At 36.6% G+C, this 16,230-nt stretch overlaps 1 protein-coding gene across 1 annotated transcript; it reads right to left on the bottom strand.

The window, feature by feature from the left end:
* Positions 1-1,076: 1,076 nt before the first annotated feature.
* Positions 1,077-14,683, bottom strand: LOC145764716 (uncharacterized). Its single transcript, XM_082576380.1, has 7 exons — positions 12,716-14,683; positions 8,745-8,836; positions 8,335-8,474; positions 7,399-7,449; positions 6,606-6,750; positions 4,200-4,378; positions 1,077-3,454 (listed from the first exon to the last, which is right to left on the bottom strand). The coding sequence occupies exons 1-7, from the start codon at positions 14,681-14,683 to the stop codon at positions 3,186-3,188; spliced, it is 2,844 nt and encodes a 947-aa protein (XP_082432506.1). The 3' UTR covers positions 1,077-3,185.
* Between the last annotated feature and the right edge of the window lie 1,547 nt (positions 14,684-16,230).

Here is a 16,230-nt window from a genome sequence, read left to right as displayed (position 1 = left end):
CTTTCAATTAAAGAATGGTATAAGCAGATCAAATTTGAAAAATTAAGACAGGGTCTAATCTTGGTAATTATGCCAAAATTGCAGCAAATGTTGCATGTGTGGTTTCCATGAAAGATTTTCATTCAGAGTCAGGCCAAGGAAACTGATATTTTGTACTCTCTCAATTGGTTGATCATTTATACATTTATATCTTGATCATGAGCTGCTCGTACTGCACTTTCATAATTTAATTTTGTCCGAACCTTCCTACCGACAGAATAAACATTCAGAACCTGACTATGAGAAAGTTGATTCCAACGTGAATACTGAACCGTTTCATAAACTTGAAAGTGATAAACCTGACTCATCACTAGACCTACAGCAGTGGCGGCTCGTGCCATGGGGCTGCAGCCACACCTGAAAGAAAGAGAAGAGGGAAATATTATGTTTTCCTCTGTGTTTGTCCGACCCGGTTACCTTTTTTACTTAAGAATTGCGGATCAAAAATTAAAATATTAAAAGTTTTGTTTGACAACACCGACTATGAGCAAACTTCTTTGCAGCCTGAGATTTTGGATTTCAAACGCTCTGATTGGCTAGAAATTATCCTTGAAGCTCCACCTCTTTTGGTATTTTACAGCAATTTTTGGATCTGTTAGGGCTGCATGAAAAACAGCCACACCTAACCGAATAACTTTAGGAACTTTTTAAAGTTAGTTTTTATTTCGCAGAGTAGCGATGAGCCATGGATAGAGTTAAGGTATTCAACAGGTTATAGGAAGTGCTAGGGCATCTCAGAATCACTTGAACCTTGTATGCAACGGCTAGGCTAGTCAAGGCTAAGCTCAATACTAGTAAAGTTTGCCTCCAAAGCAAAAGCAATAATGTTAATTTTTTCTAAATACAGCTTAGGAGTACATCAACTTTTCAATAAAGTTTGAATGCATTTTTTCAAAATTTGGGGTAAACACATGATCAGAACGCACCAAATTTAATGCGATTTTTCCACTGACCTACAGCCGCCACTGACCTACAGTATCAACCTATTGCAGGCTGCAACAAGCTAAGAAAGGAAATGATTCAATCACGAATTTTGTGTCACCAGCTCATGTTTAGTACTCTACAACTACACACAAAAAAATGAGTGGAAATATGCTTTAAAAACCCAGTAAAACAAATTGTCAAAGTTTGCCGCAACTAAATCCTGTATTTCTTTATAAGCTATAAAATACCTTGAGTAAAATGGCCTATTAAAGTATATATCAATTTAGATGCCGTGGATAGTGGGATACATAAAAGTTTGTATTGGAAAGATTTTATATGCGATGTTGTTGCGTTGTCAACGTTTGAGATATAAGCATATTGGAAGTAAAAATGAGACATGAAAAGCTTACTGTGAAATTAAATGAAGACTACTGATGGACGCCTAGGTCAAGTTCATGCCACTTACAAATACAAATAATCAAATAATTACATTTATTATTCCATACACACCTTCCAGTATTATTACGTTCAAATGCCTATACAACAACTTGCATCATTATTGCTCATCGGCCATAATTCATTGTTTGAAATCTAATCAGTTTTGATTTATTCTCCATTCAAGATGTACAAAAATTTCAATACACAGAAAGTGTCATAAAATTCTAAATGATTTTGCACAATAAAGAATAGCTACTGGGTAATACTGACTTAAAGTTACAAGAAAACAACATATCTAATAATCGAACATCTCGAAAAGCACATCTTCCCTAAACGATGATTTGGACACAAAAATATACACACAAACAGGCCATAAACACGAAAACAAGTAATAATATAGATAATATGCAATAAATGCTATTAATACTGCAAAAAGTGCTCAATGCCGACAAAAAGCCAAGCAGAGCGAATTACATCAAATATAGTTATATTGCGTACGGTTAAAAAAATCACCTCTCTACCAAAATTGTAATATAATATGGAAAAAATAAGCAGATTAGTTTAAAAGTTAGGTTACGAGTGAGATTGCCAGCACTCTTCAAATGTCTTCCTAAATTCAACCAATAAGTTATGAATTAATAACACAAATCAAAAAAAAAGGAAAATTAAGATATCTTTTAAGGAAAGATTCAGCTATGTGGGATTGAATTGAACTGATTCGCGTGATAAATTTATTGGTATTGTTAACGCAAGCTTGTAATTCGGAAAAGGTTAATTAATAACTTAATTAATAATTCTAAACTTCGTTCTGTTGAAATGATGCACAGCCCACACAATCACCAGCTTTATCATTTTTAATATCTTGTGGTTGCCTATAGTCTGTAGTCACCGAATGGATGCAAGGAATTGTGTTATAGCCAAGCCAACACAATGTTAATATTAGCATACATTGAGTGCTTCCTCTATAGATCTGCTACAGCCCTAAAGATTAGCAACATATTTTATTTAAATTATTTTTTTTATTTTTTTGAAAATATTTTACACCAGAACTACCTAAACTGCCTTCTACATGAATAAGAACCTTTTGATGATCTTAATCAGAGTGAAACAGACTGTTAAGATTTTTAGTGAATAATAGCCTAAATATTATAGCTTTGGTAGAGAGGTACTTTTTAAAAACCATAGACAGACAATCGATAACAACTTAATAACATTGAATTGCATAATTCAAAATTAATACAGAAATGAAATAAATACATAATTTCAAACGTTCTCACTATCTTGTCTCATAACCACACTCCGCATAATTATGACAGATTGCTACCACCTTTTGTGTTTGTTCGTCAGTTGTTGCTTGTACGCAGGTCAGTGCAGTTTTATTGAATTTCAGCCATTTATTATTAACATTTCACGAATAATTGTTTTGTTTAGATGATTTAAGATATTTTCCTGAAGAGGGCAGAAAGTTTTGCCGAAAACGTTTGAAATTATGTATTTATTTCATTTTTGTATTAATTTTGAATTATGCAATTCAATGTTATTAAGTTGTTATCGATTGTCTGTCTATAGCCTAAATATATTTGATGTATTTTACACAAGATGTATTGATTAGAAATGAAAAATTTAGTAGTCTACTTGAAAATTTCACAAACAGATTTAGTTCGTAAAGCAAATACGTTAAAGTTCCTTAAAGCACTTTAACGAATAGGCACCTAGCTTTTGTTCAGTTCAAGATGTAGCAATATCACGGCAGACAAAGAATGAAAAATAGCACGGTGTGCCTACTAGCGTTGTGGATTTGGAGCCCCACCACTAAACAGGCTTCCAGAGTGCGATGATCCGAAAGAGTCTCCTCGGAAAAGTCGAATGCTTGTGATCAACTGCAATAAGTTATTGTTTCTTTGTATGCATGGCGGACGTCTGCAGACTTCCCTTCCAATCGTATTTGCGGCTGAACCTGCCGGGCAAGTACGTGATCTCACCCGACTGCCACTTCCACACCTCACTGAGCAAAAGCTCCATACATTCCATGGCTCACAGTCAGTTTCAGTGGCTAAAACGAAATAATGTGTGGAGTAAACAGTAGAGAAGTAGTTTTTGTTTTATTTCCATAAATAGCCTACAGTGCTGCTTCAATATCATGATTTTTGTACAAGATGATCTCATCAACTACGTAGCCCACCCTTTGGGTTAAACGGCAAATGGCTAGCTTAATAGCCAACGTTAGCTACTTTTACTCGGACTGTATGTACCGCACTGCCAATATCAAACGAAGTTTAAATCTTACAAAAATGTGCTTTTAAAGTAATTGAGGTTCAGGAGGACATAAATTGCTATATGTTCCAACTTCCCATATTGAATGTGTAACTCTGTGCCGCAATTTGTGTTTCACTTTGAGTCGCCTTTCATTTGTTTGTCGTAGCCAGGCTTACACCTGGTGGTTGAAGATTTAGATTAAGTGGACGGGAAGGCAAGGAAGCCAATCTTCGTCAGGAATGCCTTTAAGTGTCCTGCTAAAGACACAGCCGCATGCTCTTGAGCAGTGTCGAACCGGCGCCCTTTTGATTGCCGTTTCAGGACTCTCACCACTCGGCTATGCAGCCGACTGATCTTTGATCCCTTTGATGTATTCATCTTATGTAGCCTACATAAATATGTTGTAGCACGTTTCAATGCTTGTGTTTGCTCACTTTACGATGCCATTTCTACATCTCTGTTATAGATCTATTATAACAAGTTGGCTTTTTGCTTTGATGCCCAGTGCTCAGAAATAAAACAAGGACTGATGTAATTCTCACCTCGTGTAGGTTGAGGTGCTTCAGATAAGGGAAATATAAGATCATTGCATGTTGTGACTGCTTCAAAGACCGGAGAACTTTGTCTCGTCAAAGCTTCTAATTGATACGGAAAGTTTGGAACATCTGCATCGCCGGATAAAGCCTGTTCTCCGTTTGTTCCGCATCCTGGAAACTCAATTCTGAAAACGAACAAAACTTAGCACCGGTATCTCAAATTTTTAGTAACGCAACAATGAGCACTTTACTGGGGGCACCTTGCCATGCATTGCGCAAAGCTCACTGCTTGCAGTTTGAGCACTTTGGCAAAGTTGGCAGTAGTACTGTTTTTGGTGCTTACGTAGGCTACCACAAATAGGAAAATGTCACATGGAGGTATTTACCTTCATGGCCATTCCAGTGTACCCGTGCGCTGTTGATTAGGCCAGTGGTTCTCAACTTTTTTTCTTTCGTGGCCCATTTTTGTTTGCATAAAAGTTCTGTGGCCCATTTAGTTTTTATGTAAGAAAAAAATTACAAAAAAGGTTTATAAACAAAAAGCAGCAGAACATTGCCTTTGGAATATTGCTGGAATCCTCTCGTTGAATCCAGGCGCTGACGCTTCACACTATCTTCTTTTCGTTAAAAAAAGTTCACATCTTCATCCTTGTAATTTGGATGAACTTTTTCCAAGTGAAGTTTCAGTTTTGATGGCCTCAATGAATGATGGCTAAGAACTTTACAACATAATAGGCCTACACATTGTCCTTTTTCTTCTCTGTTATCAAAAATTGATGCACATACTGAATGTAATTTTCATCAAACTTAAAGCTTCAACTATTGTCAATTCCTCGCCAAAATAATCCACAAAATAAAATGCTGCGCGTACCAAAAAGCGGTTCTGCAGAAGTTCAATAAGGCTACCGCTTATAAAGATGGCTTAATTGTAACCACGAACTAGTCTATTACATCATAAGTGTTGTAAAAACTGAGTTGATGTACAGTAAAACTGTATGTTGCAATAATTAGAATGATGATTGCCACTTTGTAGTTAAAAACAGCAGCATCATTCATTGTAAGTAAACAAAGTACACAAGTGTAAAATTGACTATAGTGACAAAAATGAAACAAAATGTTTCAATGAATCTTTCAATTTATTAAATATGTCTGTGGCCCACCTCAAAATGCTTCTATGGCCCATCAATGAGCCATGGCCCACTGGTTGAGAACCGCTGGATTAGGCCATATGTTCTCTTTTTAGAGGATTTGTCCTCTTTTTTCAAGAAAAAGGAATAGTCTTCCGAGGACACTCAAAAATGCTCAAATGTCCTCTTTTTTTGGTATTTTGAGTTTTCTTGCTTAAATTTTCAACAGGATTTTATTGTTGTGCGAATTTTCGGCGATGCCTTGTATGTGCTTTCCAAAACAATTTTCTGCAGTAATGTAATATTCAAAGGTAATTCAAAAAACTGGCGTAGCCTATCTTGTTGATCCATGGTTGTAAACAATCAGACGTCTACTATATTGTAACACATCAAACACCATTGTTTCGCGGTTATCGGAAATCTGTGACTTTGAATTTGGAATTTTATAAGGAAGTTTGATAAATCAAAAAAAAAAATAAGTGGGCTGTGTAGGCTAAATCACAAGGAAATACATTAAAAAAATTGACATAAAAACAGAAAAATGCAAAAGAGTTCATCGTATTTATAATTTACGGCCCTCTGCATACTTTTGCAAAAAATTAATCTTTTTACTCAGATTTTATTAAATTGATTTTACGCTTGTAGGTGTTATGATTACCAACTTAAAAATTTGGCTCGTTGGTCAAGTGAAGAAGTAGGAAAGAATGTCCAAAAGTGCACCATGAATAACATAGCTTACGGGAGGCTAGGGTAAAAAGAAATTGGGCATGGAAAAGAAATAGGGCATGGATACTTTCAGTATATGCAGATGCAAATAGAACGCATTTTATGTACGTTACTCGTTTCAGCCTCCATGGTGCATGGAAACAAACAGCCTTTTAGTTATCTCAGTCCGTAATTTTCTAAAAATCAGATATTTTTAGTTTTTGCTGACTCGTAGTAATATGAAAGCTTTTTGTTGCCTTGAGGAGTCAAAAATGAGAAAAACTATATCAAAAAAAGTTCAAGCAAACTGTTAGAAGGTCTTTGTTAACTTTTGCTGCATAAGCGTAAAATTATCCAAAAGATTGCCCAAACGTAAAATTCTACTTGTATTTTACTTGCTGGCGAAACGTGTCCTCTTTTTGGGCTATGAAAATATGGTAGGCCTACTGTTGATGCGAATAAAACAGTTGAACACTGCACTGACGAGACCGGGCACTGTCTGCAGTTATTGTATGTTATATACAGTATACATGGGGGTACATCTAAAAATTTCCTGCTTTTAATTGGAGTATCATCTTACGCGCAAATAGTGTCTTCAGCTATAAATTGAGTCACAGAAGGAAAGTTGAGTTCTCCCCGTCCTGGTTGTTGAACTATCTCTCTAGCACCACACCCGGTGTAGGCCACCACGTCAGGAGAATTTGGACTGAAATTCGTACAACGTTCTAAGAACAAAATGAGTGTTTAAATTCTAGAATAACCGAAAATGTGAAAATAGACGCCTTCATTTTGAAACTTGAGCAAATTGTTTACGATCTACGCCTTGGTTGTTATTTATTTATTAGTATTACTGCATAGGCTACTAAAATCCAAACGTAGCCTACTGTAATAGGCTACCAGGACTATTAGTGGATTTTCGAAACAGAGATAGTAGTTCTAAGTGTTAAACTGCTTCGTTTCTTTTCAACACAAGATGTTTTGTTTTGATTGTATTTTGTCTCACTTTGAAGCCAGTTTCTTGTTATTAAACCAATTTTGTTTCATTGTTAACTCTAAATAATAATGAAGCATATGAGAATCTCTCATAGTAGAATATTATACTTTAGGCTGAAAATTAAAGTAATTGGTCCTATGCCATGTGTTGTTCGAAGAATTATCAGTTATTAGGCCTACTCAGGTTTCAAGTTTAGAATCAAAGCAAATACATGCAGAACATTTTTGAAACTCAATGAGATTTTGTTTCAAGCCGCACTTTTTATGGAATATAATTTCGTTTTGTTTCGAACAAGATTCGTTCAAATTTCCGAATAGTCAACTTATTCCACTTCTGACTAAACGTTCGCAGAGAGAAAGTTCATGGCCAGCCCACTCACCGTTTTCAAGCCTGCGAGCTTGTCTTTTCTTTCTGAAAAAATTCCCTCCCACTAAAGCAAGCAAAGCATTTTTTTAATAATTAAGGTAGCCTACTAAATGAAAACACAAAGCATATCTAAGTCAGTTCGACAAATGTGATAGCAGAAAGTAGCATACAATGCATGCTCATCGAAGTGACGTCCACGATCGAAGAAGCAGCCAAAGTAGAAAATTGTAAAATTAAATATTTTTGTCGATTATGAAAACACAGCAACAATTTATTCTATTTTACACAGGGATGCTCTGATTTTACGGTACCCGGTCAATTGGTCGAAAGACATTTGGTCGACAGTCATTTGGTCGACAGACATTTGGTCGACAGGACGTTTGGTCGACAGACGTTTGGTCGACAGGACATTTGGTCGACAAGACATTTGGTCGACAGGACATTTGGTTGACAGAACGATTCATTTTGAGGTTAACTAACCCTAACCCTAACCTAACCCTAACTCTAACCCAAATGTCCTGTCGACCAAATGTCTTGTCGACCAAATGTCTGTCGACCAAATGTCTTGTCGACCAAATGTCTTGTCGACCAAATGTCTTATCGACCAAATGTCCTGTCGACCAAATGTCTGTCGACCAATTGTCTGTCGACCAAACGTCCTTTCGACCAAATGTCTGTCGACCAATTGACTGTCGACCAAATGTCTTTCGACCAATCGACCGGCCACCGATTTTACATTTCATTCGTAGCCATCTTGAAGCGCAGGCACAAAGCTTAGTTTTTTCTGCATGCAAATGACAGAAAAAGGTACTAGGGTAATGAAAATGGGAGTTCTAATGAGCATCGGAGATCAAGATTTATCACTTGTCATGATGTGGCGGATTGCAGTGCTGACGAGAACAAAATATTAACTCATTAAAATCAATTAGCTCCAATAGAGTCAACCTACCGCTGTTCGTGTACTGATCAATGCATATTCTACTTGGCCCTAGCAACGAAGACCGCTGTTTAAGCAGCTGGTCCAAACGAGCCTTCCAGCACTCGGCTGAGTCTTTATTCGAGATGTCTCTTGCGTCGTTGCTTGTAGAACTGCAATCAGGACCACGTATTTATGTTTGCTCTATCTAAGCCCTAAAGCAATAATATTACTAAGTTGATTGAATTGTGCAATAAACTTTTTCAATACTATAATTTTTCAGCATTCAACGTTTTGTAAAGAAGTCAGAAATTGAAACAACTGGTGGGAAACTTATTAGGTACAAATTACATACAAGTCACATTTAGGTTATAATCATTTGTTTGTCAGGATGGTTTGTACTTAAAAAAACAAAAGGAAACGTATTATAAATTGTTACTTACGCTGAACAATTGGATGCATCCGAATTCCGATACCATTGACTGTCTAAAATTGTGAAATCCAGTACGCTTTCCCATTCCCATAAATTTCCTACCTGCAAAATAGTAGTAATAATAATAATGTTAGTTTTTATATAGCGCTGTATCCATAGCAGAATGCGTTGCTCCTCAGCGCTTTACAAAGCTGACAGTGTCAATGCAGCCGAAAAGGGGCGCAACTGATTAAATTATTACACGAATCGATTCCATTGCTCAGTGCCAAGCAGGAATTAGATTCGACCAGTAGGCTACGGTACCATTTTCAAAAAATCTTTGTCCTTTTTGACACAATATTATTGAAAAAAACAAAAAAAACAACAACAAATCAATGGTTTTTATCTACAGTGTAAACCTAAATCATTTGGCTAGGCTAACACTCACAAGTCACAACTAAAATTTATAATTTATGTTGTGGGACCGGTTTTCGTCCAATAAGATTTCTCAGCACAACTGGATCGAAACGAAAAAATTCCAATAGTTCAGTTCAGTTCAGTTGTTTTTATTTCTGACCATCATATCAAAACAATACACGTCAACATAGCAAAGGTCGAGAAAAGGGTAGAAGCGACAAAACGCAAACGTTAAAACGTGCTTGAGACCGAAGTAAGTTATTGACTTGAAAGAAATTTGGCACGGTCGCAACACCTTCAGAAAAATTTAAGATATAAAGAGAAAATAAAAAATAAAATGTTATACAAAAAAACAAACAAATAAACAACATATATTTAGGTTATAGCTTTATTAGCCCACATAGCTTTAGCTGATATATTTAAGATTTGTATGGACAGTTGCTATGAAGATCGGCCATGGTGCGTTATCAAGAGTGCTGATGGTCGTAAGGGGAACACGTCTTGATGCGTTTAGCTCATAGTAAAGAAGAGTAAGGCAGGCAAGAAAACCCCACAAAGAAATCCTACCACGGGCCGACACGACACAAACGAAAATTAAATGAAAGTCAACCGGGATGAAGTCAATTAATGTTTAAAACCTCCATTTCTTTTTCCCTTTCTTCATAGTTTTGGTAAATGGGCCAAATACAGAAAATATTGCAAGAATCAAATATCAAAATTGACCTGGTCCGTGCACGTGAACATACAAATGAGCGTTACAATAACGCAAACAAATTTTACTCAGCAAGTAGGATTAAAAAATGCTTACGTCGGTGAAATCTACAACAAACGCTTCTATTACGTCATCATGCTAAACTTGCATTATGCAAAAGATGAAGCAGTCAATGCGTCAAAAGTAGGTGACTAAGAATGAAAAACTAAACGAGAGAAAAAGCGGAGAGAAACTTTATTTCGTCTGTTGCGAAAATAGCACGGTAGAATTATACATAATGCGAATAAAATAGCACCATATAGCATTCTAGATACCACAACAGACAGGAAGCAGCGAAAAATTATCAAAAAATGGACTCATAAAAATAATTAAGGCCTGGAGAAAAGCTAATTCTAGAAGAACCAAAAATAAAATTTGATTGTAGTCATATCAACACCAAAACTATCAAAATCAACCAGGAAGTTGCAGAGATAATTAAACTTGAAAAGACCTTCAGTTAGGCTACCGGTAGCTAACAAGTCAGCAGCAGTCATTGTTTGTTTGTATCTACGAAGATAAATCACAGCTGCCAGTAAAATCCTCAAGTTTAGAAGACAAAGTAAGTTAAAAGGACTCATTTTTGACTATCTTACATTTTCTAAACTATTGTGTCTGCCTAGCCTGCTTTACACAACTTGATAGTTCAGATTTAACATAGCACTTGTATTTGCGTGGCGGAACAAAGAATCCAAACAGCGAGACACGAGTCATTTATATACTAGCACGTTACGGGTTTCCAATACAGATTATGTAAATACACAGACACTACATCTCTTTCCTTTTCAGAATCAAACACTATTTCGAAATGTAGTCAACAGATCAAGAATTAAACATAACAGTTCTGGCTAAACACAACACAGTAAATTACATAACAAAGTCTTTAAACCGTTGCGGTGGTTTGATGTTGCGGTGCGGCCTGGTTAGAATAACAGCGTCAGTAAGGTTATCAGGCGAAACATTTTGTTCAGGTATTACATCAGTTGAATCAGAGAAAGCCTCAGTCGAGACATTATGTCTCGAAGACACATCAGTGGTTGGGTCATTGTTTGAATCATGAAATTTCTTAACATGGGTTACGTTTCTTTTATACTTTGCGTCATCATTTTCAACAATCACACAATTACCATGTTTCTCTGTGACAATAAACGGATCTTTACGAAAGGTAGTAGAAAGTTTATCACGGCCATATTGTTTCAATAGTACAGTGTCACCAGGTTTAATATCAGCTTGAACTGCACCACGTCTAAGATCAGCATATAACTTTCCCTTTTCCTTCATTTCTGAATCTCTGTCACGAACAGATTTAGAATCATGGTCATAAGAACGATCAATGCATGGTAACTTAGTACGCAATTTTCGTTTGAACAACAATTCGGCTGGACTAACTCCAGTCGTTGAGTGTGGTGTAGAGCGATACATAAGTAAATACGAATACAATTCATTTTTCCAGTTTTTACCTTCAGCTTGTGCAATTTTAATGCGTTTAAGCAATGAGCGATTTTGAATTTCAACTTCTCCGTTGGCTTGAGGCCACAATGGAGTTACTCTACGATGCAATATTCCACATTCGCTCAAAAATGAATGAAATTCGTTGCTAATAAATTGCGGACCATTATCAGAAGTTATTGAACAAGGTAAACCATGCGTTGCAAACATTTTCTTTAAACTTCCAATCACTTTTTCACTAGTAACTGTTTTCATAACATCAATTTCAAAGTAACGACTAAAATAATCGATCACAACAAAAACATAATCACCAGAAGGCAGAGGTCCCATTAAATCAATAGCAAGATCTTGCCAGGGTCCTTCCGGCAATTCGGTACGTTTCATGGGTTCAGGGGATACAGGTTTTGAAACAAGTTGACACCCAAAACAATTTTTACAAAAACGATCGGCATCTTTGTCTATGCCAGGCCACCATACTTTAGTACGAAGACGTCTCTTCATGACAACGATACCAGGATGGCCCTCGTGAGCTAACGTAAGAACATGTTGTCTCAATGTTTTTGGAATCACAATACGTGTACCTCGTAATAGAAGACGGCCAATGACAGCTAATTCACTTCGAACTGTTAGATAAGATTTACATTCAAGTTCACACCAGTCGTTCGAAAGAATGCAATCCATGACATTGCGCAACTCAAAATCAGCGTTTGTTGCACGCTCGATGTCACGTGTGCTCATGGCAATAGGCGTCGCTTCTTTTGCTACAAATTTCACATACTCATGCGTGTCATCAACGTGTTTGCACAGCGCTTTTGAAGAAAATAAGCGAGATAAGCAATCGGCAATGTTTTGCCTCCCTGGGATATACTTCACTTCATATTGATAAGGCATTAATCTTAAAATCCAGCGTTCCATTCTAGCATTCGGCTTGGAGCGGGGAGTGAAAATGAATTTTAACGGTTTATGATCTGTTAATAAATCAAAACTGCTCCCATACAAATAAACGTGAAATCTTTCGCATGCCCACACAATAGCTAAAGCTTCTTTTTCAGTTTGCGAATATTTACGTTCAATTTCGGTTAAAGTACGGCTAGCATAACTAATAACATAATTTTTTCCATTTTGGTTTTGCACCAGCACTCCAGCTAAAGTGCTAAACCATAAGGACTAGCATCAGCAATTACTTGAGTTTTAGCATGTTTGTCATAATAACCCAAAGTTACACAATTGCACAATAAAGATTTTAGCTTTTCAAAAGATTGCTGTTGAGCTTTACCCCAATGAAAATCAACACTTTTACGAGTTAACATACGAAGCGGTTCCGACACCGTGGCTAAATCAGGTATAAATCTAGCATTATAATTCACCAGTCCTAAAAAACTTCTTACTTCAGCAGCGTTTTCTGGTGCTCTTGCTTCCTTAACAGCTTCAACTTTTGCCTCTTCCGGGTCAATTCCTTTAGACGACAGCACATGTCCCATAAATACAAGTTTGTCTTTGTTGAATTCGCACTTTTCTTTGTTCAGCGTGAACCCACTATCTCGAATTCTTTCAAGTACCTTCTCGAGTCTTCGGTCATGCTCCTCTTGAGTCGACCCGTACACGATAATGTCATCAAGGATATTCTTGACTCCTGTACAACCTTGTAGCGTTTGTTGCATTACTCGTTGGTACATCTCCGGAGCACAACTAACTCCAAACATCAGTCTCTTGTATCGATATAATCCTTCATGCGTCACAAATGTAGTAATATTTCTAGAACTAGGTTGTAATTCAATTTGGTGATACGCCCATTTGACATCTAGTTTAGTGAATACCTTGCTTTGGTTCATGTCATGCAGCACTTCTTCAATGGTAGGCATCGGGTGACGTTCTCTTCTGACAGCTTTGTTAGCTTGGCGCATATCGACACACAAACGAATGTCTCCATTTTGCTTGGGCACGATCATTGCAGGTGAAACCCAAGTTGACGGTTCTTCAACTTTTTCGATGATGTCAAGGTCTTCCAACTGTTTTAATTTTTCTGCTAACTTGTCCCGAAGGTTAAATGGTATTCGTCTTACAGGTTGACACACAGGCTTTACATTTTTATCAACAGGTATTGTTAATTGAAAGTCTTTTAATTTTCCCACACCATCGAAACATGACTGATATTTATTCAAAAACGAAGGACTTTTAGTTACAGCATTTAGTTCAGAATCAAATTTAATTATTTGTAACTCTGTGGCTGTTTTCAATCTTAGCAGCGGTTGCCCTTTTCCTTCGATCACTACAAATTCGACATTTTTCAGTGCTTTTTTTGTTGTTTCAACGTCTGCAGTGAAAATTCCTGCTATTTTCAAAGGTGCATCACTTCCATAAGCGTAGATTGTTTTGTCAGAAAGATGGCTTTTGCACTTAATGCGCTGTTTTTTTAAATCTTCCCACAGTGCACTATCAATTACATTACATGTAGCTCCCGAGTCGATAATCATTGAAATATTGATTCCACCAACATTTACCGAAACTTTTCCAGTATTGTAACTACATACATTAAAGATATAGTCCAACTCACCATCAGCATTTCGTTTTACTTGTCTGATGTTATTTTTTCGGTTCGTCCTGTTGCTTCCATTCGTCGGGTTCTTTTCCACGTGGCTGGTTCCAACAGATTTTGTTCTGCAGCAGCTTGCAAAATGACCCATTTTATTGCATTTTCTACATTCTTTTCCTTGCGCTGGACAATTCCTGTCGCTGCTTTTGTGACCTTCCCTTCCGCATCGGTAACATCGGAATCGAGATTGATAGCTTTTCTTAGCTGATTTAAACGTCGAGATTTTGTTGACTTCCTGACCATATGATCTTGATTGAATTTCTGACACTTCGAATGCCAAGGCCAATTCTCTTAACGTTTTTAGATTCAAGTCACTTCCTTTTTCTAGGAGTCGGCGTCGTAACGCATCCGATCTACATTTTTCCACGACTTGATCACGAATTTGATCATCCATGTCTTCAAAACTGCACGTTTCTGCTTTTTGTTTTAATCGAGTTATAAATTGTTCTACACTTTCTTCCTCTTTTTGAAATAGAGATCTAAATACATGGCGTTCAAACGGGACATTGTTTAACGGCGTAAAATAATTAGTTAATGCTTGAACAGCAGCTTCATAGCTGGTCAATTCCCCTTCAAAGGTAAAGAAAATGTCCTGCACTGCCATTCCAGCACAATGCAGCAGCAGAGCTCGCTTTCTAGAAGCATTCGTGACATTTTTTCCTTCAGCATACAACTCAAAAGCTCGTTTCCATCTGGTCCATCGCGTGCTTGCTCCAGGACTTTCACAGTCAAAAGGTTGTAAATCAAATGTAGGTATCTCCATTCTTTTCTGAGTATTATCCTACTATCCTCGTCGCCAGAATTGTTGTGTCTGCCTAGCCTGCTTTACACAACTTGATAGTTCAGATTTAACATAGCACTTGTATTTGCGTGGCGGAACAAAGAATCCAAACAGCGAGACACGAGTCATTTATATACTAGCACGTTACGGGTTTCCAATACAGATTATGTAAATACACAGACACTACATAAACCAAGCCATTATTTTTCACCCAATGGCTTGGTTACTTATAACCTTCAACCCAACCAAGACCAATTTCAGCACAAGCTCAACCATCAACACCAAAGAGGTTAATTTATTGGAAACAAATCAAATTTCAGAAGAAAAAAAAGATCAAATCTGGACAGTTTATTGTACGCTACCACTCCATTTTTTGTTTAATTTTAGTTTGCTATTCTATTAATTTGTAGTTCTACACAATTTTAAAGTACAGTAATCAGATTCAGCTACAGCTAGGTCAAGAGACTCAAGACTGACTAATATTTTTCCCCAAGTTTCATCCTTTGTGACGTAATAATAATATTTTTGAAATCTTCACCTTCCGAACTCGTATTTTTTTTTTCTCGTACTGTATTTTACATTTCGTATTCCGACATTGATCGATATCATAAACCGACTAACTTAGGCTACGTCTACGTAAGTATATCCATTATCCTCGCCAGTCTTAATTCTTTTTTTAAGCTGCATATTTTAATCAGGTCATTTTAACACAATTCATTTGATTCTATATCACTGCTTGACGGAATTTTGCCCTGAGTTACCTCTCATCAACTAAAGTACCGTAATTTAATTTAGTTCCTAGTTTCAAATTAAAATTATTACTTAGTCAATTTCCAAAATCCTTGCTAAATTAAATATTTGATAACGCAATAATAGTGTTTTGTTTATTTTCTAAAGTGTTTCTCACACCACTTAAACCAGACTTGTTATTTGTTCTTTTTCGGTGCTTGTTGGTCACCGTCCTATTTCGTCACACATAAGTGAATTCTTTGATTATCCTGACTACAAGTTATAAATGCAGGTGTTGGTGATTTTGCTTTTAATCTGTTTTGTTGCAAAGTCATTTTGTAATCTTTCGTGTCCTGCGTTATTGGTTTTGTATTCATCTGTTGGTCATACTTTGTTTGTGGCAATGTCTGCGGATTGTAAAAATTTTTATTCAAAAAACTCCTTTTCTTTAACTAACAATATTAATAGGAACCAGCTATCGATTTTACATGTAAACATGAGAAGCCTAGTTGGCAACTTTGAAAAATTAGAATCACTGCTTGTCGAAATGCAAGAAGCACCGGACCTTATTGCTGTGTCAGAAACCTGGCTGAATGAAAATCGATTGCATTTTGTTAGCTTGCAAGGCTATAATTTTGTCCACTTTAATAACAAACAAACTGATGCTAAAATACAAGCAGGTGGTGTCGGGCTATACGTAAGCAGTTCAATAAAGTATAATCAAATTAATAATTTAAGTCTAAACTTACAGGAATGTGAAGATCTCTGGGTGGATATTACTTTATCAAACAATAGACAGT

This window comes from Aplidium turbinatum, chromosome 1 (genome assembly GCF_918807975.1).
Source record: "Aplidium turbinatum chromosome 1, kaAplTurb1.1, whole genome shotgun sequence".
NCBI classification, from domain to species: Eukaryota; Metazoa; Chordata; class Ascidiacea; order Aplousobranchia; family Polyclinidae; genus Aplidium; species Aplidium turbinatum.
This window is presented reverse-complemented; position numbering and strand designations above follow the sequence as displayed.

What these genes read in the sequence shown, in the direction of transcription:
- LOC145764716 (XM_082576380.1), bottom strand. Translation starts at nt 14,683, where the DNA reads ATGGAGATACCTACATTTGATTTACAACCTTTTGACTGTGAAAGTCCT. An exon ending in GCTGAAGACACTATTTGCGC is followed by an intron (nt 4,379 to 6,605) that starts GTAAGATGATAC and finishes GTTCGTTTTCAG; the next exon opens with AATTGAGTTTCCAGGATGCG. An exon ending in AGCACCTCAACCTACACGAG is followed by an intron (nt 3,455 to 4,199) that starts GTGAGAATTACA and finishes ATTTCGTTTTAG; the next exon opens with CCACTGAAACTGACTGTGAG.